The 21,611-nt window shown below is 39.4% G+C and overlaps 2 protein-coding genes across 2 annotated transcripts in view; both read right to left on the reverse strand.

The window, feature by feature from the left end:
* Positions 1-166: 166 nt before the first annotated feature.
* Positions 167-8,549, reverse strand: LOC140330954 (biogenesis of lysosome-related organelles complex 1 subunit 4-like). The gene is made up of 5 exons (XM_072411581.1): positions 8,319-8,549; positions 6,573-6,644; positions 5,611-5,712; positions 4,447-4,587; positions 167-3,360 (listed from the first exon to the last, which is right to left on the reverse strand). The coding sequence occupies exons 1-5, from the start codon at positions 8,547-8,549 to the stop codon at positions 3,274-3,276; spliced, it is 633 nt and encodes a 210-aa protein (XP_072267682.1). The 3' UTR covers positions 167-3,273.
* A 9,683-nt stretch (positions 8,550-18,232) lies between these two features.
* The window catches only part of PARD6G (par-6 family cell polarity regulator gamma), a 59,625-nt gene continuing 56,246 nt past the window's right edge, over positions 18,233-21,611 (reverse strand). Inside the window, exon 3 of the mRNA XM_072411582.1 lies at positions 18,233-19,638. Within this exon, the coding sequence (XP_072267683.1) occupies positions 18,776-19,638 (863 nt within the window). The 3' untranslated portion in view covers positions 18,233-18,775. The remainder of the gene's footprint in view (positions 19,639-21,611) is intronic.

The following is a 21,611-nucleotide window of genomic DNA, read 5'->3' on the forward strand; positions in this document are numbered from 1 at the left end:
GAAATCTTAATGGTGCCTACACAGTAGATTTTTGTCTTATATTCCTCTTAAAAGATGGCTCATAGCCTAATCTGTGGTGTCCAAATTTTAGGAATTGCTGCTATTCATGAGGGTTGACAAGATGATTACAATTGTTTTCACTGAAGTAAAAAAAAAACCTTTACCAGTTTAGATTTTGATTACTGGCCTCCGCTTTGGCCCACTTTTATTGCTAAGCCTGGTCGACTTTCAGTTTATTGAGAAAACACAGTGCCTAGACCTTACTGCATGGATCCTTGTTTTCTTGACATCATGGCCATCTACTGTTATAGCATGATATACAATCATATAAATTTGCCGTTTTTACATTGTTTTTTTCATGCACAAAAGAAAGAAAAAAAAAAGGTGTAGAATACAAAGCTGGAGGTCCCTACAACAAAGACAGATGAACTTTGCATATATATCAAGAGATCAGTCTACCTAAAGCCGGCATTTAGTTTTTTGGCAGATACAATATTTTACCTGACAAACTGTAATCTCCGGTGGGAATTCACCAAGCTCCCAAATAGATAGCAAGAAAGTCTGTAAATGAAAGGGAGGTATTGAAGCCCTTTTTCCTCAGCCCGATATAGTCTATATATGACTAATATGCAGTTTTAGGTGGATTCTGGACTCCATAAAATCCCTACAAACTGGAACAGTTCAAACAAAACACATCACAAAAATCTGAGAATTATCTTTAGTGAAAACCAAATCAAAACCATCCACAGCTCCAGAGATAACGTTGGTCACATTGGTATGCAAGCCTTCATATTTAATTTAAAAATCAAACTCAACCTTATCCCTTCCTATTTTTAAAAATTAGGCTGTCACCTTACAGACCATCAGAGAGGCATGGAAGCCAGTATAGCGTTTACAGGAAAAAACAAGTTTGTGTACCTTTATCTTCCTATACAGCTGGGTTTACACACACACATGCTCAATTTGAATTGTCCTGAGTTGTGTCTGGTTAATTTTAAAGCAGTAGTACCAAGTCAGTAATCTGAGGCACGTGGGGGTCACTTGCTTGTTTTATTAGTGCCAGCTGCTTATTCATGCCAAAGTACTTTTAACACAAGCTGCACGGAAGACTTCATAAATATGAAAATGAATAGGAACAAAGGAGAAGCTGACGTATTTACTTTTATATTTAAAAACTCCTAAAAAAATTATTCCAGGTATTCTCTGGCTGTCATTAAACTACTGTAACTTGTCACTACTGCTTATGGCCTTACTAAGTAGACATGAGCATACATAAGGGTATATCGTTTTATCAGCGGGTGTCATTCTCACTTTGTCCACTAGTAGAAAAGAGATGCAATTCATGGTTTATAAAAACGAGCACAGTACCACCTAGTGGTTGAATTGAGAATGACACTCCCTATCACACCAATTTATCTGTACATTTGCCTATGACTACTCAAAATGTGTAGAACATTAAAGCACACCCACCTATCTATAGTTATTTTTTCTCAGTTTGCCTAGATCAATGAAACAAACACTTTTTGTTAAACAAATCACTGCCAATTGTTTAAAAATGTACCCTGTAGTGCATTGTTTCACAACCTTTTTAACATGGGGGAACACATTGAAACAACCTTTAGGTCTTTGCAGAACCCCTGATATAATTATTATATTCACAGCTCACAGTACATTGCTTAGTGGGAAGGCTGCCACCTTTACAGATAGCCAAAAAGATCACTTGTGTGAAATGAACTGACCTGAGAGGCACAGATTGCTCAAGGAACCCTGGACAAGTAACACTGCCTTAGTGTTTATAGGGAAATAGATAGGACAGTGTAACCACTCACTGGAGACAGATTCAATTTACAGCTTTAACACAACACAAATGATCTTTCTTTTTTATCATATGACTATAATAATGACATCCAATAGGACACTTGGATCTTCCTACTAGTGTGTTTGTTTTTATTGCTTTTAGAAAACCCTTTTGAAAAAATGATGGAGTGGTTGACAACAATGGCGTGGACCTCTGTCATATAATTAAATCTTTTTTTTCAACACAAAGGACTTTATTTATAAATCAGGAAATCTGACCTTCCCTGGTAGGAATTATTTATTGCCATTAAAACATAAGGACCTGGAAGATTCTCACGAGGGAATGTCTGATTCCCCGTTTTATACATAAAGCCAAAAATGTCAGAATTCCACATTATAAAAGTTGTAAGATGGACATATAATAGGGTGAGAATATTAGGAGCCATTTGTTATTGCTATCTAGACTGCGGGGTGACCATGCACCATGTATGTAGAGGAATGATAAAGGAATCAGCACACTTTTTGGTAATTCTATAGATGATACAGATAACCATTGTACAGTGAGAAAAAATATCACCTATCAAATGATTAGGGAGAACAAACTAACAGTGACTACAGATAATGATTTATGTTGAAGGTGTAGATAGATTACCAAGCTAGTCTGATCAGCTACACACACTACACCACGAAGCCCAATGTAACCCTCTATTTATAACTAATGCGTACATAAATATGCCTAATGGAAAATAAGTGATGCTGAGTGATGCGGTGTTCAGATAGGGTTACGAAGTTGCTGGAAAGCCAACTCATTTCTAAATTATCAGTGCCACAGTCCAACTTCCCTATGAGCTGGCAGATCAGGCCTTAAACCCTTTATGCAGCACTAGGTAAATTTAAAAGAGCCGTCTACTGTATATTGTATGCAGCCTGTGCTTGGCCTTGAATTCCATCAGTACAGTGCAATGCATTTCCTGAAGGTAAAATGGGAAATAAAAAATGAACGGCACTACAATGCACAACACGCAGTATGCACATTATCACGTGGATGTGGGAACTTGTGCTTTATCACACATATTCCTGCAACACAGTTATGTGAACTGTACTATGTAGCACATTGGTCTTGGGGTAATTATACAAAAATTGTATGAACAGACGTATTATTTTTGCTGTACAAGGAGACTGCATGACTAATATACATTCAATAATTCAATACATAAGACACTTGCATAGCTTTGTACCCAAATTTTGTATGGGTTTGTAAATGCAGTCATGTATCAGTTCCAGTACCATTCAGTAACTTCATGACTGCTCTAAGAAATCATTGCAAATACTAGAACAGCTTAATCAAAAGCTTGCCTGGAAGACTTGATAATATTCCTTTGTCTCTACAAGTAATTAGACAACTTGTAGTAAATGGAGAACTTTATAGTCCATGGCAGTGTCCAGAATGCAGATCCTGGTCTTCTTCAGTGTCGGTCAGCTGGAAGCTGGGAAGAAATCTTCAGTCTTAAACACTGGAGGTGGTTCAAAGCGGACTTGTGTCCTTGACGATTGTGTTGTTCTCTGAACAGAGAAATTCAAAATATGGAAACAAGTGTCACTTAGTAGTAGTACCTCTGCTTTATGATCTCAAATACACATTATAGATTTGCCCTGTGAACAGACATTACTACAACTTTTGTTGTAATTAAATAAATTACCAAAACCCTATACCTAATTAGAAACAGCATATTATTTACCACTTACTGACACAAAAAGGTATTAACATAAACATCAAACTTCTAAATTCATATGATGACAAATTCATACAAAAGGGATTATAGGAGACTTAACAGTGATCCAAATGATATATGACTGTATCTATACTGACTAACTTCATGTTTTTATGTGTGATGGAATAGTAGGATTAACTATAAATATCAGACAGAATCTGATTTTCTGTTTGTTAGGTTGAAAAAAGTCAATCAAGTTCAACCACTAGGGGAAATAAACATATCCCAGATAATAAACAATATGGACATAGTTGATGCAGAGGAAGGCAAAAAAACAAACAACCCCTGGTACAATTTGCTTCAACAGGAGGAAAAAAATCTTTCCTAATTCTATGAGGCAAACTGATTTTCCCTGGATCAACAGTCTCTAATCTTTACTTTAAAGTTTTAATACCCAGTTATATTCTGTGCTTCTAGAAATAGGATATTTCCATTTTACATTTAAATTAGCTTTGATTACAACTTTTTCTATGTGGTGCTGAAAACTCCAGAGATACCCTGTCCCTATTTTATTTTGTAATAAGAAAGGGGGAGATTTTGGAAAATAGGATCAGAGAATGTTATGCTGACGTTGCAATAAAGATGAGATACAGACTGTTTTCAGCTGTTTTTCTTTGCTTTTAGCTCAACTAACATATATTGTAAGTGTCCACTATTTTTTAGGCTAATCCAAAATCTGCTATGTCCTACAGTGTGCATTGGTCCCAGCACCAGGTAGAAACAACAAACGGGTAGTGTTGTCAGGATGGAACTTTAAACAGACATGGCGGGCAAGTTTAGATTTTGCCTAACAAAATACCTTTGCACAAGTCACACATGTCACTACCAACCGAGTGTCTCTTTTAGAAAAACTTAAACATGCACATCAAATGCTTACCGTGGGAGAGAAGAGAGGCGAGGCACTGAGGTTCTGGAAGATTTTCCTAATGGGGTTAGGAAAAGTCCCAAGGTTTGTTTCAGCTTGTGTAACCTGCTCCTCCATGTGAGCAACATCACCTCCAACCTTCTTGACAAAGGCCTGTCCACAAATGCACAAAACAGAAGGAATGTTCAAGTCTTATATTGAGAATTCTAAAACAAACCAGTCTTCTACCTAGAAAGTTTTTTCAGCCAGGTGGGGGGAAACTGTAGTCGGGTGGTAAAAAAGTGGGCGGGGCAAGACACTGCAGATTTGGAGTTCCTAGTTAATTATGCCACAGGTACCCAGTAACCCCTATTATTGTGTCAGTGTTTTACCTTCCCCTTATACTTTGTTCTAACTTTATAATGCCTGGCATGTTAGAATATACAATTTTTAAATATTTGTTTGTATTCTGCCCAAACTGTTCAGTGCTGTGTATTTTTATCCAACTGCCCAGAGCTCTGTGATTTAATAGTGTAATCCCTTGTAATAGTGTAATATTGTGGTGTAACAAGTTATGCTTAGTTCACATTAGCAGTAAAAATACTGGGCCATTTACCCCTCCTGAGTGACTACTTGGCAACTGCTAGGCACCTGGGATTGTTAACTGGCGGAAAGTGTTGAGCCAGATATAACCTCCTAGTGCTGTATCTAAATAAACCAAAACTTAAGTGAAATAAAAAAAAAAAATACTTGATCTGTCCCCCCCCCCCATTTTTCCACTATAAAAAAGAGGAATTTCACTCCTTTTATAATGTTAAAATGTGGTGATGTGTTAGGAGCATCATGTATGTGATAGCAGATGGGGGCAGTATAGCCAGTGCCTGCCCGTATTCTATGGGCAAAAAAAAACAACTGCCTGTGAAATGTATTCACCCGCAGTGTGATAGCTGTGTGTGTGTAAAGGTTGCTTGTCATATTCTGCAGCCTAACAACTGTGTTCAATCTTTCAGATCTCCTAAATTGTTGTTTCAGTACTGCCCATGGCAGCCAATGGGAAAGCTGCCCATTGTTTACATTAACAACTTAAATGGTTACTAACATACTGATCATACAGCACTGGAGAGGTATTTGGTAATACAGATACCAAATAAAAGAAATCCCTTAGAATCTGTACAAGAAAAACAATCCTATTTCTACCTCAAGCAGGTCTATCTTCTGATAGAGTTTTCTCATTTCTGTAGCTTTAGTGTAAATCTGAGGTATTTTCTCATTAATCACTTGAGATGAATCATTTCGTATCTGTAAAACAAAACAGCATTTTAAGTCAATCTGTAAGAAGACGCAATAGAACATAAAATACCTATGTAGGGTACCGCCATCTACTTCTTTCATCACTTCCTTCTAAGTGATCTTCAGCCAGGCTGGGAACTCATTCCTGGCACATGCAGAGGACCTGGTAATGCCAATTATCCTGCCAACCAAAGCTGGCACTGCTTATGTGGAGCTCAGCCTATAGCCAGATACCTTGAGATATCAGACATCACCGGTTCCTTCCTGCAATAATAACCCACCTGATCTTGTATTCCTAAATATAGAACTTTAGCTCTGCTCTAATTTTACTTTGCCATGCTTTGTAAAAGAAGTTATAGTATCATTGTGAGAAGGAACATTCTAGAACAAATAGTTGTTTTAAAACTAACACTGGTCCAACTTGAAAAGTTTTTCGCTTTGTTCTATAGATTACACAGGAAAAATAAAAAGCAACACATAACTATCAAAAAGAAGTCTGATTGAACCTATTGACCTATAACTGAAATGTAAAGTTAGCTCTGATCCGAGGAGGGGGAGGGGTATTATATATGTGGAGAGCTGATGTAGTTCCATTGACTATGCAAATCAGAAATGGGCAATGGGATGCAGAAAGTTCAGCATTTATGTAAATCATATGAAAATTGCACCAACTTGAAACTGAGCCATTCAAACAAAATACTGTACTTGCAGTCTGATTGAATCATTTTGACTTAGGTGCAACTTGCAAAAAAGTCAAATTTTCTGCATCTCCCACTGCACACTGGAGATGTATCACTGTTATGTTATTATTGTTATATTACAGCTTTTTCCCTTCGTATCAATACGACAAGAAGAAATATTGTACTCACCATATCTAACATTCCAACAAACTCATCAACTCTAACAAGGAGGTCTTCCAAACTCTTTTCCAGATTCTCAATCTAGAAAATACATGTCAGTTATTCATATATAGTCATGTAAATCAGTATGTGTTATATTTATATCACCTATTTATGTGTTATCTTATATATAAAGTTACATTATATGTAACCCTGTGTACAGCTCCCGATTCACACAATAACATTTTTACATCCTAAGATTAATGTGTCCCTGTCACCAAACACAAATCTCTATTCATGCCTTTCTGCTGTCTAAGTTTTAAAATTACCTCTTTGCGCACTGGGTGGGACAGAGGTAGCTTTCCCAGTTATTTTGACATGATTGTCTGCTGTACTTGCCACAATGCTTAATGTAAAAGCTTCACCTTTTACTTTTTTCCCTATCTATCTTATATTATTGGAATGAAAAGTTGGAATGTAATGTTTTGAACTTGTACACTTTTTCTTGTAAAACTTGAATATTAATTGCAGTATTCAACTCAGAATTTTTTTTCAGCCGTGTAATAAGAAGCTGTAGGTGGGTGGCAGCTGCTGTATTCTGACCCAACTCTTCAGCAACCACCCAAAAATAGCTCGGTGATCACTGAAAAATGCCAGGTGCTGCGCCCAGCTAAAATGGCCTGGGGATGACACAGCACAGGTTAAATGCTTGTTTACAGCCCTGGGCTCCTGTAAAAGCACTTTTACTTACCTAATACCCCCAATCCCGCAATCGCTCCGCTGCTGCCTCCTCACTCCAGTGCACCATGCTTCAACATCACCCCCTCCATGTACCAATAGTCCTGCATGGGGAGGCCGCAGAGAGCACTAGCGAGAGAAGAGGGGTGAGCTGTCTGCCAGGGAAGCGAGGGGTGGGGCAAGTAAAAGACTTTATTTTTTTTTACTAATACCCGAAATATAAATAAGCATAAACCCTGACAATGAAGGGGAACCCCACTACAAAGAATTTTGCCTAATTTCTCTGGAGCCAAGTTTAAATACTTTGGGACCTCTGCTATGCTCGATGGTTCCTCCCTCAGCTCCTGAGGTGATGGAACAAACCTCGGTGTCCAGCGGGGAAGCGCAGGGCAAACCATGCTGTGCGGCGGGGAGGTGCGGGCCAAATGACATTGTGCAGCGGGGAGGCGTGGGGCAAACCATGGTGTGCGGGGGGAGGTGCGGGGCAAATGACATTGTGCAGCGGGGAGGCGTGGGGCAAACCATGGTGTGCGGCGGGGAGGTGCAGGGCAAATGACATTGTGCAGCGGGGAGGCGTGGGGCAAACCATGGTGTGCAGCGGGGAAGAGCGGGGCAAACCATGGTGTGCAGCGGGGAAGCGCGGGGCAAACGACAGCATGCAGCATTTCTTCCATGCCATGTGGACCTTTTGTGAGCAGGATAGAAAGATGAAGATGGCGATCCAACACATGAGCAACCAGAAATGAAAATAATTCTGACACAACATAACCATAGAGGCAGCCATTGCTGACATCATACTGAACACACTAGCTCTGGTGATCTGGGAACCACTGACATTATAAGTATTTTAATGAGAGAAATCTCTGCATTGTTATCCTTAGATCATGGTACTAAGGAAGAGGCTCAGTATGACAGCCAATACCCTGCATCCTCACAGGAGCCAACCATACCCCTCCCCCCCCTCATATATTTGTATAGTAAGTTTACATTACACACAGGTGAGGCGTCACATGACCTGACAGGAAGCCCCGCCCTTACCTCAGTCCTGTGAGGAGAGGGGAGGAGATAGCCGGACAGCTGATTGGCTGTTGTTTTCAGCGTGTAATCTGCAGCGGCCGGTTCATCTTCGTTCACAAGGCCGAATGAGACACCGCTGCAGGCGCTCTGACTCTGGGAGACGTGGCCGCTGTCGCCCGGGCTTCCACGGCTTGCCATCTCTTCTTCCTCCTCCGGTTCCCATTGCTCGCCACCTCCATCTAACGCCATCATTTCACAGGACACGTGACCAGGAAGAGGGCGCAGCGACGGGCGCCGAGTAAGGTCAAAATTGTATTAAAGCGTTTTTTTGAAACTACAGCCACATGTCATGTCGGGGGTTTACACAATAATAACTAGACAGTGAGAGTATAGCTATTGTATAAATGTTCTAGATCAGGGGTCAGCAAACGTTTTGGACTACTAGGCCATTTCAGGAGGTCAAGAAGGCACACTAGGCCAGAAGAAACAAGGTGTAAAATACAGCACAATCAATGGGAAATGTGATGTTGCATGTTCTTGGAGACAAATACAATATCAGGTTCTAATGATGAGAAGTTCAAAAAAATATATATAAATAAAAATTAAATTAATAAATACCTGTTTTTAAAAATGTTTCTTTTAAAAAAATCACTGTAATCATGATTGAATTAATCCATTTATTATGATAATATACTTATATATTTAAATGTATGTTTATCAGGATTCATTATCCCAAAATCAATGGCTCAGTGGTTAGCACTCCGGCCTTGGCAGCACTCAGGTTCGAATCTTGGCCTGGACACTATCTGCATGGAGTTTGCAGGTTCTCCCTGTGTTTGCGTGGGTTTCCTCCGGGTACTCCGGTTTCCTCACACATTCCAAAAACATGCAGTTAGGTTAATTTGCTTCCCCCAAAAAATTGACCTTAGACTACCTTAATGACATTTGTCTATGGCAGGGACATTTGATTGTGAACTCCCTTTGAGGGACAGCTAGTGGCATGACTATGGACTTTGTACAGCGCTGCGTAATATGATGGCGTTATATAAATACTGTGTAGTAATGATTAATATATGATTAGTTACTAATCATATATTAATCATCTGAAATTATGCATCATTAGTAGATATAAACTTACTTTTCTTCTTTTTTTCCTGGCTCTGTTACTGCTTTTGCATCTGTCCCAGGTGTAAGCACCCAGGAACAAGGGACTCCTATCGGCGAGGGACTCTCTCGAGTCCTGCGCTGATGGCTCCGCCCCCTACCAGGAACGCCCCTGAAGGGAAATCCCTCTCCTCCAGAGGAAGAGGAAGTGTCCCCTTACCCCGGCGTCGAAAGTTTTAATGCCAGCTGTGGTAAATAGGGAAGGGAGCCACGGGTTTCAGACCCCTGTCAGGCTTAGGCTGGATTGACCATTAAAAAACTAGGGATTTTATTATATATATGGGTTGTTTAAAGTTGTCAGATCTGATAAGCAATGTAACAATTTATAGATCGGCAAATATTACCATGTGGCATCTGCCTGTCCAACTAAAGCGAAATGCACTAAGTATATTTTATAAAGTGGAGTAATACAGTGATAAATGTAGAAGGTATCACAGGATGTTGGATCCACCTATTATTTCAGTATCAGTCACAGAAATAACTCATAGAGACCAATCTGTATAGAAAACAATGTAAACAGTGATCACTTGATTGGTTGCAATGAAATTTGGTATTTTCTCTATTACAGCACCAGCTGTCCATTTTCTTTACCCATTGATCTCCGGGAAGGAGCATCATCCCTCCAGTCTGTGGTCTGGAAGGACAGAAATACTCCTCAGTTATATGTGTTTTATGTTTATATCTCTTCAGCCATACTAGTGTATTTGTTAGACTGAGAAGAGACACAGATGAAGAATGGTTGGTACATATACCGTATTTTTCGGACTATAAGACGCACTTTTTCTTCCCCAAAACTGGGGGGGAAAAGTGGGTGCGTCTTATACACCGAATACATGTTAAATATAGTCAGAGTGATTAGAAGGGGATACATTGACACAGAGTGATTTTTTAGTATTTTGTTCAGAATCTTTTTTTTCTAGGTTTTTCTCCTTCAAAATTGGGTGCGTCTTATAGGCCGGAGCGTCTTATAGTCCGAAAAATACGGTACTTCACAAGCTTTGTTTATGTTGGGGAGAGTTGGCTGTAGGCCAATCACCTAGCTATAATATCTTCAACGCATGCAATAAACTTTCCTTGCAGAAGGGGGCAGGTTTACACCTGCTCTGAGTCACATGATTCTGCACAGCTCCCTGTGGCTGGCACCTCAAACACTGTTGCAGCAGCGCTCGCTGTCAAAAGACCAGCGTCTGCACGTGTGACACCGGTGAGAGCTACTAGTACCGCTCACTGCCGCCCCTATTCATTCAATATGGGGTTGCCCCAGGGCCAAGGAAATGGTTGCTGGTGTGAGGAAGTAGTAAACACACTGCAACATCACCGCCAGTGTGAATTCAGCCAAAACCTGTTCTGCGGATGCAGCAGTAATAACAGATATTGTGTTCCAATCCTCTGATACATGGCAGCCACTTTAATTAAAGAGCTGATTGAAGAAGGGAAAAAATATAAAAAAGTGTAGACAGTAATAGGCTGCTCAGCTAAAATGATCTCAAATAGTGTATACTGTAATACTGGCAACCAAAACCTGAAAGACATGGAAGAAAACAGAAAACTACCATTTAAATGGAGAGAAGAATAGCCAAAATGGCAAAGACTCTGCCAATGATCAGCTCCAGGAAGATCAAAGAAGGTCTAAAGTTACCTGTGAGTACTGTTACCATTAGAAGACGCCTAGGTGAAGCCAAACTATCAGCAAGAAGCCCACACAAAGTCCCAATGCTGAAAAAAAGCCATGCTGAGGAGGTTATGGTTTGCCAAAGAACACAATGACTGGGAAATTGCTCATTTTGTGGACAGATAAAAGCAAGATTGTTTTTTTTTTTTTTTTTGGGTCCAGAGGTCTGCAGACAGTTTGTAAGACGACCCCCAAACACTGAATTTAAACAACAGTACACTGTGAAGCATGGTGGTGCAAGCATCATGATATTGGGATATTACTCATATTGTGGTGTTGGGCTTAATTACTACATACCAGGGATCATGGAGGAGTTTGAATACAACAAAATATTTGAATAGGTTGTGTTGCCTCTGAGTTGTATTCACTCAAAACCCATCTGTCTATTTCTCCCTTAGGTGCCCATGTAAATCATTGACTTGTCTTCTTGTGAAGCCCTGTGGATCCTAGGCCCAGGCTGCACATAGGAGGCCGAGATCTTTTCAAGCTCAGAATAAATCCAGTTTATGGTTTCTCATTCTTTTTAATACGGGGGAACCTTTGTAATACCTTTCATGTCTTCAGGGAACATCCACTATATTTACACATTTGACAACTTACAGTACATTACCTGGAGATCCGTGAGAAGAATGTAACCAGATAGTACAAAATAATATTAGTGTCACTGAACCTGACTTCAGTCACAAATTGCTTATTGCTCAAGGAACCCCTAGCAACCTCTGGAGGAACCCTCATTAAACACACTGATATTTATTGTCTTTCATATTGAAGTGACAAAGCCTCCACTGCCTGGTTTGCTTTGTGCATAGAAAAAAAGGCCTGGATGTCAGCCATGGAGATTGTACCTTTAAAACTTAAGGGCCATGGCAGCTCCCATATTTCTTCTCTGCCAGTTATCCCTTTGTCCAACTAAATAATAATGAAGATCACAGCTCTTTATCTTGAATCTTTTTTTTTATTTCCATTGCCTTCCCTCTTTTTACTAGAACATTATGAGATAAAATAATAAACCAAAATAAACTAAAGCTAAGGTAACAGATACAACAGTGTAGTTAGTCTGTAGTGTTAAAAAAAAAAACTATTCAGCTGCCTTGTTGATGGAGAATCTGATATAAGAACAATTAGGTTGAATTAGTGTTTATTTGGAAAATAGAGACATCCAGGCAACAACCTTCATAGATTTATACTACAGATTTCCTTTAAGGCTGAACTCAGACCTGTGTGAGCTGTGCATGCATTTTGGGGTGGCTCCTATCCCCCCCCCCCCCCCCACCCCACCACATGTCAATGCAGAAAACATACCCGATGGTGCACCATGTAGGCCAAAAAATTAATCAGGTGTTTACTCTTCATTGACCCTTCAAAGAAAACCCATAGTGCCTGACCCAGAATGAGTATACAACTCCAGGTTTTAATGCAGCACCTCGCCTAGAAAATTGTTGCAATTAAAAACGCTTTGGTATTGTCATATTTATGAGAAAAACAAGTCAAAAATGGCCTGGATAAAATTATTGGCACCCTTAATACTCCGTAGCACACCGATTGGAAGAAATAACTGATGTTAATCACTTTCTGTAACAATGAGTTTTTTTACATCTCCCTACTGGAATTTTGGAGCACCCCTTCTATATACTCCTCCAAGTATCTCAGATTCTGTCAGTGGTGCCATTTCTGACATAAATGCAAGGGTGCCATGACTAGCTGTAAGGGAACCCTAAAAGGAAAGGAAACGACATTCTCTTGTCCATGCCACCTAAAGTTAGAAAAACTGGTTTGTGTTCACTTGATAAGCAATGCATTAACAATGTGCTACTGTGAGTTAATGTGGCACTTGTTCATACAAGAAACACATATCTGCAATAATGGGCCATATACTAATTAGGCCTAGTGTTCGGAACTTATGAAAAGTATTCTTGCGTCTGTGTCAAACGCCTGATCTATCTGGGGGAGGAAAGGAGTATGTGAGATATATATATATATACACACACACACACACTCCTCTACATGCAGAGGTAAACTACCAGGTCACAGTTTGTGATCTATCACAATGATCTGCTCATCTTTCATGTTTGTAGGAAATTAATGTTCTATCACATTGTCATGTTTTTTTCCCCTGCAGTTCTTTAGGCTTCTATGTGATACCCAGGTGCTGTTTAGTAACAAAGTACTGCTTTCTGAAGGATATCCCAGTGATTAAACACTTTGTAGTAGGACAGAAAAATGAGCTGCTTGAAACATATTGAAGTGGGTTGCGTCTGATGTATTATTATGAATCAATGGACACACAAAGCAGTCTGCTGTGTGTTGTAGTAACATGCACACATAAGTGTCCATCTAAATTATACCGTAGATTTTTTTTCTTCAAGCAGGAAAGAAGGTGATCGAAGGAGTGGATTGTGGGTACTTGGAACTGTTGAGAACATGTGCCTGTACTGAAGTTTTAAAATCCGTCCCTAGGGACAAAGTATCTTTTCTTTTTATTCCGTATTAGGTTTCACCAAACATGGGCCAGAGTCCTCAAAAATAGATCCTTTTGATTCAAGAATAAAGTAGGACAATATTCATTGTATGTAAATAGAAAATTGTCTCAACATTTTTCCTAGGAAAATTTTGATGGGAGAAATTATTCATGTGAACTGCTTTTGCAAGATAATATACAAAGAGAAACAATTAGGAGTCATCTTATTAGAATGTCTAAAAATGGCCACGTCCCTAGCGTGAAACCTGACTTCCTAAACAGTTGCCATTATAGAGGCTTGGTGCACCATCTTATGGGTAAGCAGTATGCTCATTCTCTACCCAGACATTTTTTTGGCTAGCTGTGGGGCAGAGATGATCATATAATTATTACCAATTGTGCCTAATCACTTCCAGAACCAGCCATTCTATAAAGCCCATTTACATTTCTGACATTTGGACAGCTTCAATAAAGTGCCTCAGGCTCTACATTAACATGCATTGTATTATTAGGGCCCATTAGTTTAAATATGCTTTTAAAACAAATCAGATATGCATTATATTTGGCCATGTATGGGGGTGCCATTAAAAATGAATGCACTACATTACAGGAATGGGTGTAAACTGCCTTGCAACAGTGAATGTCCCTAAGCAATTTACTTGGTAAAATAAACATTTTAAAGCCTTGCTCTAAGTAAATGACAAAACCACCCAGTGTGGCATCTCATCATCTTTGTTTAGGTTACCAGTATAAAGCACTTTAGTTACCACATCCCTCATAGTCCAGCAGTACTTTCTGACCAGGGATGATCACTCAAAATTTGAAGCATTCCAAATTCAGAAATTAAAGTTGAGTTTCATTTGCTGCTCTTCCCAAAGGCTTCTTTACAATGTACAAGCTGGGAGAAACCCCTCCCCCCCAACAACACAGGGGTTGCGTTTTGGGGATGAAAACCAAGGGGCTAGTTTTTTCCTCCTTTTCTGGCACCCCCGATTACAATTTTAAAAAAAGCAAATTTTCACACATCCTACAGAAGTAAATTTTTTTTTCTAAAATCTGCATATAATTTATATTATTATTAATCAATAATATTGCACCCTTGTTTGGAAAATTTCAGAAGGAAATTTTTGATAAAATTTTTTTTTTTGGATAAATTACATTGTTTTGGGCTTATATTTCATTATTTTTTATAATAATGATTTATAATTATGTATTATTTTATAAATTATGATTCTAATATAATAAATAAATATAATAATTATACCCGGGAGTTATTCCTAAGAATTACAGGCCCACAATATAAACAAAAATTTCTACGCAAAAAAAAATAGGATCACTTTTTGCATCAAAAAATGACAGAATTAGAACGCTAGGGGGGTTAAAGAGGTAATTAGACCTGACGGGGCTAGACACTGCAAATTTGGAGCTCCTAGGTATTGATGCCATAGGTATCCAGTAACCCCTGCTATTGTATCAGTGTTTTACCTGCCCCCTATACATTGTTCCAATTTTCTAATGCCTGGCTTGTTAGAATGTACAATTAGTAGTGTAATATTGTGATCAATGTGGCTTAACAAACTAGTCTTAGTTCACATTGGCAGTAAAAAAATGCCCCTCCTGAGTGACTACTTCTTGGCAACTGCTGGGCACCTGGGATTGGTAACAGGCAGTAAGTGCTGGGCTTTTCATGCCTAGAAGTTTTTCAAGCAGCAGTGGTTCCTGGTGAGAGGAATGTGAGGGGTAAACGCAGCAAATGCAACCTTACTGCCAATGTGAATTCAGCCCAACTTCAGATGTAGCCTCTTAGTGCTATACCTAGGTAACACAAAGAGCATCATGCATGTGATTGCAGATGGGGGCAGGACAGCCAGTGCCCTCCTCTCATCACTTCCAAAAACAAAACCTTCCTGTGAAATGTATCCACCCACAGTATGATCGCTGTGTTTGTAAAGTCTGCTTGTCATATTCTGCAGCCTAACAACTCATTGTGTTCAGTCCTTTAGATCTCCTAAATTGTTGGTTGTAATTACCTAAAATGTTTAGGGTACACAGGGGACTCTCATAGCTACTGAGAACCAACATTTCTTTTTTTTTAATTTCAAGAATTTCAAAATATGGGGCTCATGAGTTTAAAAACTTGTGGAAATTGAAGATTTGTGTTGCTATTTTGTAAGAAAGTGCAGCTAGGAGCCCAAAATTGAAGATGCAAATGAAGGACCCCCGGGGCCACCTCCATAGTAAAATGCATTGGGGTGGGCCCCCTAAATATTTTACCTACCTTTCACCAAACTATAATTGTAATACTATGCTGCCTTTTCTGCTTCTGTTCTTTGAATCCCAATTTGGGAGGTGCAGGAAACTGAAAATGTAGGTGCAAGTGGGGAACAGATGTATAAACCCCTAAAATTTCATTAGCATGGCATGATTAGAACATAAAAACCTCTGCCCATCAAACTGTCCACTTCCCTACCTTAACCCTAATTTCTCTAGAACAGAGAGGTGCAGGTAAACAGAATCATAGATGCAAGTGGGGGACACTTGTGGCTAACACCCCCCAAACTTTCATCTCCATGGCATCATTACATAAAGTCTGCCCTTCAAAACACACTGGCTTGTTACCCATGACTTACCCGACCAGTACCTAAACCCCAATATCGTTTTGATGGGCAGAGTTTTTTTATGTTCCAATGAGGCCATTGTGATAAACTTTAGGGGGGTGTTATCCACAGATGTTCCCCACACATTTTAAGTTTACTACACCTTCCCATTCCAGAGAAATTGGGTTTCCAGTGTTAGAAATAGGCAGTAATGTGTAACAGGGCAGTGCGTTTGCCAAAGTAATGAAATTTTAGCGTGTGGTGTTATTGAAAATTGTACCCCCCCCGCACCTACATTTTCGGCTTTGTACACCCCGCCATTCGTTAGAAGTTTGTTAGAGATAAGTATAAATTTAGGGGCCCTTCCCCAATGCTCCCTTCTATGTAAATGGTCCCGGGGGTCCCCAATTTGCATTTTTAATTTAGGAAAGGAATACTGCAACCCCAATGTTGTATTTTCACAAGATTTTACAATTCTGATCCCCATATGATAAAATTTGTAAAAGCTGGGGTACTGGAATTGTAAATGGTGCTAACTATAAGTGTTCCCTGTGCACCCTGAAAATTACAAATCATTATGACATACAGCTTAGGGAATATGAGGGTTTGTACACAGAGAGCTGTAAGTCTGAGGAATGTGACATGCAGCATTTATACACACACTGCTCTGATGACGTCATTACACACGCCCACTGGGCGGAGACATTGTTTGCCTGATGTTACTTTTGTTTCTCCAGAAGACTCAGCACAGCTATAAGAGGGGCAGCCTGTGTCCTGATCTCCTCATAGCTGTGCTCTCCTCACTCCGCCCGGATCTAATCAGCTATCAGCGGAGAATGAAGCGAGCAGAGCAGCCTCTCCGGTGTCTGATCAGAGCTGCTGAAAATGTGCCGGGCGGAATAATCATGGGAGGTGGGCGGCCTGCCCCCCAAAAATGGGCTGGGGAGAACTATGGAATCTCTCTCAGTATTTGTATTATAATCTTTGTCTCCTTAAGAGTAACTTCCTAATCGGATTCCAGCTTAAAGTGTCCACCAAAGCAAAAATCATACATTTTAGTTTGGCTGAAGATGAGCCTATTGACCAGTCTATAAAGTTCAGGGAATTTTGTAATATTCGAAGGCAACAATGCCATTACTGATGTCTATAATATAACACCATCACATTAAACCAGAAACCACAGCTGTTTATTGTTCTGACTTTATTAATCATACTTCTTTAAGTACAAAAGGAATAAAAAAAAAACAAGAGCCATCAATTTGTATCATGCTAAATCTTAAATAAAAAAAAAAAAAAGAATGGAATGTGTTTTGTAGATTTCCTAATACCTAAACAAGTCTCCATAAGAAATAATTTTATAGAGGTATGCCAGTTCTCTGAAGAACACTGCAGCACGGGGAAGACTTCTGCTCATTGCATCCTATCGGATATTTATTACATATTCAACATATTTAATATTAGTGGTGATTGGACCATTTGGGTTTCTCAGACATAGTTAAGACTAAACATATTGAAGGTTTTAAAGCTATATAATTGTATGGGGGCAACCTGATTCTCCTATACACATTAGTTTCCAATCTGTTAGTACCATAATCATAATTGGGAGATTTCGGAATTCTATGGATGTCATTGCACAATTTCCATTGTTTCTCTTTCGAAAGATATCGTTGTAAAACATTTATTGTAGAGACAGCATTCGCCAAGAAATACCTCATGTATTTCATGTACAGTACATAGGCGAGTAACAGTTTTTACTCAATCCTAACAGTGATCATCTTTTCAGATTGTTCGCTTGGGAGGAGTGTTTTGTCCTTTACCCAATCCCTAAAGTCCCACAGTGTATGACCTATACACACACAAGGCACTGTGAGATAACGGAAGCCCAAATAACAGATTTTCACTAGTGTTCTATGCATAATATATGAAGTAGGCAGCATGTGATTGCAAAGCCACAACATTCACAGAGACAAAACAAATGGACAGTGAATAAACTTGAGGGTCAGATTTCACATTTAACATTGACTTGTGTCTACCACCTTTGACCAGCAGGTGGTGCTGATAAGCTAGATTCCCACCATGCAAGTTCCCTCCGACTTGCTGCTTTTTAAAAAATAGATTGGTTACAGGGACCCTTTAAAATATTTTTTTTTTATAATTTGTTGCCTTGTTACAGGATATTTACAAGCAAATAAGTAAAAATATGTACCACAGAAATACTGGGTGTTTGTAGATTGATGGCCCAGTGCCATTTACTGCTGGGTTTGTCCAAAGGGCGGTCTTGAAAATAATAGCTACAATTCCATTTAGGCTCAAGCTACAGAGAAGCTTTGGTAGTGGAACCTGTGCAGGAAAGGGCAGCTGAGGTGTTGTATTTATTGTACACAGGTATAAGACAGTGGCAAACAAACCACTTTCCAGTAACAGGATAAAAACTAAAAAATAAACCTTTTTATCGGTACCACTCAATATCTATCTTACATGTAAGTTTTCAGGTTTGACAGTTTTTCATTTAAAAGTCCAACATGTATCCTGCATGTTCAACACTGAACTTATATACCCCAATAGCCCATGATATCAGGCAGCGTGTCTAAAGTGTGATAACAGTGCCATCTTCCTCAATGCCTCCTTTGGGTATGACCAAGCTGTTCCTTGGGTCAGCCTTTAAGCTGCTCAAAATTTTGTGGATACTTCCATTACTCTCCCGCCCAGAATGGTTAAGAGTCAAGTCCCTTTCTAACCTGTGGCTGAGGCTGGTGCCATTGATACGTGAAAGGCTGCCCGATGGTAGGCTGTGAGATTTAGGAATGTTGCGTGGCTCGAGGCTACCTTCAATAACAATATCTGCATCATCGTCACTCTCCATCTCATCTGGGTTAAAATTCTGTAAAAGGTGAGCCGACGGCAAGCTATGGTGACTGGCCGTGCTGTCTGTGGACTGACCAGAGCTGCCAGACATTCTGCTGCTCCGAATAACATTGTTTCTTTGGTTTGCTGGCTTAACCGTTATGATTAAATTGTGGCTGTTTGCTATCATCATATCTGTGACCTGGTCAAGAGTCTTCCCAGCTACCTCAATACCATTTACTTCCAAAACCTCATCGTTCACAGCCAGCAGACCAGTGCTCTCAGCCAGGCCCCCTGGAACCATTCTGGAGATGAAGATTCCTGGTACTTTCTCCAAACCGTGAGGGGTCACCCGAACACTAGTTCCATCTCGGATATAAAATCCTAGTGGCTTTTCACATCCATGTCTGTACAGTCTCACTCGTCTGTGTGTTTCTGGGAGAATATCCACGTCGATGATGGAGGACACAGGTCTAAAATCATGAGGCATACTGATGTTTATGTGTGGTTTCTTGTGGCGAAGACTGTCATTTCGTAACGCCACCAAAGCATTTTTCTTCTTTCTATTTAAAGTGGCTGATCCAAATGTGTTGTAGTCTACTTCTTCTATAAAAACAGACAGAAAGCAAATGTTAGAATAATGTTGTATGTAAAAGATGTTATAATACACAATGCTAAATACTAAGTAGTTTTTATACAACTAGAAGGTCGGCAGCACCTTTCATGTAACAATATGTAGATCAGCTTTTCTACTTTTGAGACCCAGTTATGTAAATATAAAAATGAGGATGAATGTCAGTTTGGAAGAATAAGCATTTTTGCATTAAAGACCAGAAATCTAATAAATTAATAAAGTAAGTAAGACCAGGAAGAAAAGAACCAAATGATAATGGCTCTAAATGTTTGCAGTTTCTAATGCACACTGTACAAAACTTTAAATTAAAAATGAACACACCATTGTAAGCCAAGCCAGCCCTTTTGTCAGGTCCAGTCATGTCAGAAGTACAAAAAGATCAACAAGTCCACAAATTACGTGTCATAGGTGCAGATACAGGAAATACTTGTGACTAATAGCAAAACACTCATCTCAGGTGTAAGGAAAACTGTCTGAACTTCAGGAACCTTTTGAATTTCTGCACAACTGGCTCCTAAAATGTGATTTCATCTTTAACCAAGTAAATATTTAAATTATTCAAACCGGATACTCAGAAGAACTGAAGATTTAAAAAGAACTAAAAAGCTAACCAAATGAATCAGGTCTTATTAGCTTGCAGACAGAAATTTGTACTCTTTTACTCAGACATTTAGCTAAGATCAGTGTGAAAGCATGTCACAATCCTTAAATAGAACAGAAAATGGCAAACGCTGACTGAGCTTTTTCAAGTAATATACATGGCTAGAACAGAGCGCTATGCAAACTGCTAGGACACGATTGATATACACATGTTTACATTACCTGCCGAAGGACATACACTTCTGTTACTTCTTGGTCAGCACCCTGCACTGTGGACAGAAGGGAATAATGACGCCGATTCCTTGTCCAAATGGTAGGTGGGAGGTGGCAGGGTGCAGTACATGCTGCATTGCTGATGAACAAAGCATCAGAAAACAAATAGGAGTATCACCTGCCTGAGTGTACATACATGTTCAGGCTGACTACAACGTAAAACAGTCAATGCATGTAGTTTTACATTATATTAATATAGCTGAATATTGTGGAAATTGTGGTTCAGAATCAAAGTGTCCTTTTAGGTTGTAAATACCTAAAATCCCTGGGGAAAAAACTGATGTCTTTTATAAACTTACATTATTTAAAATGTGAGTTAGTCAATAAAAATAATAGGTATCATTTCAATTTTAAACTTATTACTATGAAGAAGTAGAAAGCAAAGCAACAGTCCAAAGAAATCATGCTAAAGGCTCGTGATAAATGATTCAGTTAGGAAAACTATAAAACATTCCCATCAATAACAGGAAATTTCAAGTTCTTTTGGCACCTCATACGTGCTCCCAAAACAGAATGTCATGCTCCAGGCCAAGCAGACAGAAGTGGTGTTTACAGTCCCGGTGGTTGTGAGACGCGGCACTAACAGACCGTTCTGCAGAACAAATAGACAAGCAGGTAACAGTGGGGACTGAATACCAATGGTGAGGATTAGTCATAGGTATGATTGCTGGCATTTCATCAGATATTTATTCCAAAATAATAATTCACTAGTTCAGCAGCTCAAAAAGTCAGTAACAATGTGAAGTAATCTGTATTTCTGGAGGGAAGAGTGCTTTTGTGGGAAGACTTTCTGTATGACAAAGCTGACCTAAAATGCATCATGAGTGTCAGACAGACAACAATTAGAAGCCAGCAGCACTGCTATGGACATATAGGGAAAGGTAGATACTACTGCCTTTGTCCACCCCATTGTTACCAAGGAGGTGGAACTGCCTTCAAAAACCCAATGTTATAATCCCAATAACACAAATCTGGCAATATTGATCTTCTTATGGTACAATTTCATGGGTTAGGTGACTGGAATAAAATAAAAGGTCAAAGAGGAGGTATATGTACAGGACTACTTGACAAA

This window comes from Pyxicephalus adspersus, chromosome 5, assembly GCF_032062135.1.
Source record: "Pyxicephalus adspersus chromosome 5, UCB_Pads_2.0, whole genome shotgun sequence".
NCBI classification, from domain to species: domain Eukaryota; kingdom Metazoa; phylum Chordata; class Amphibia; order Anura; family Pyxicephalidae; genus Pyxicephalus; species Pyxicephalus adspersus.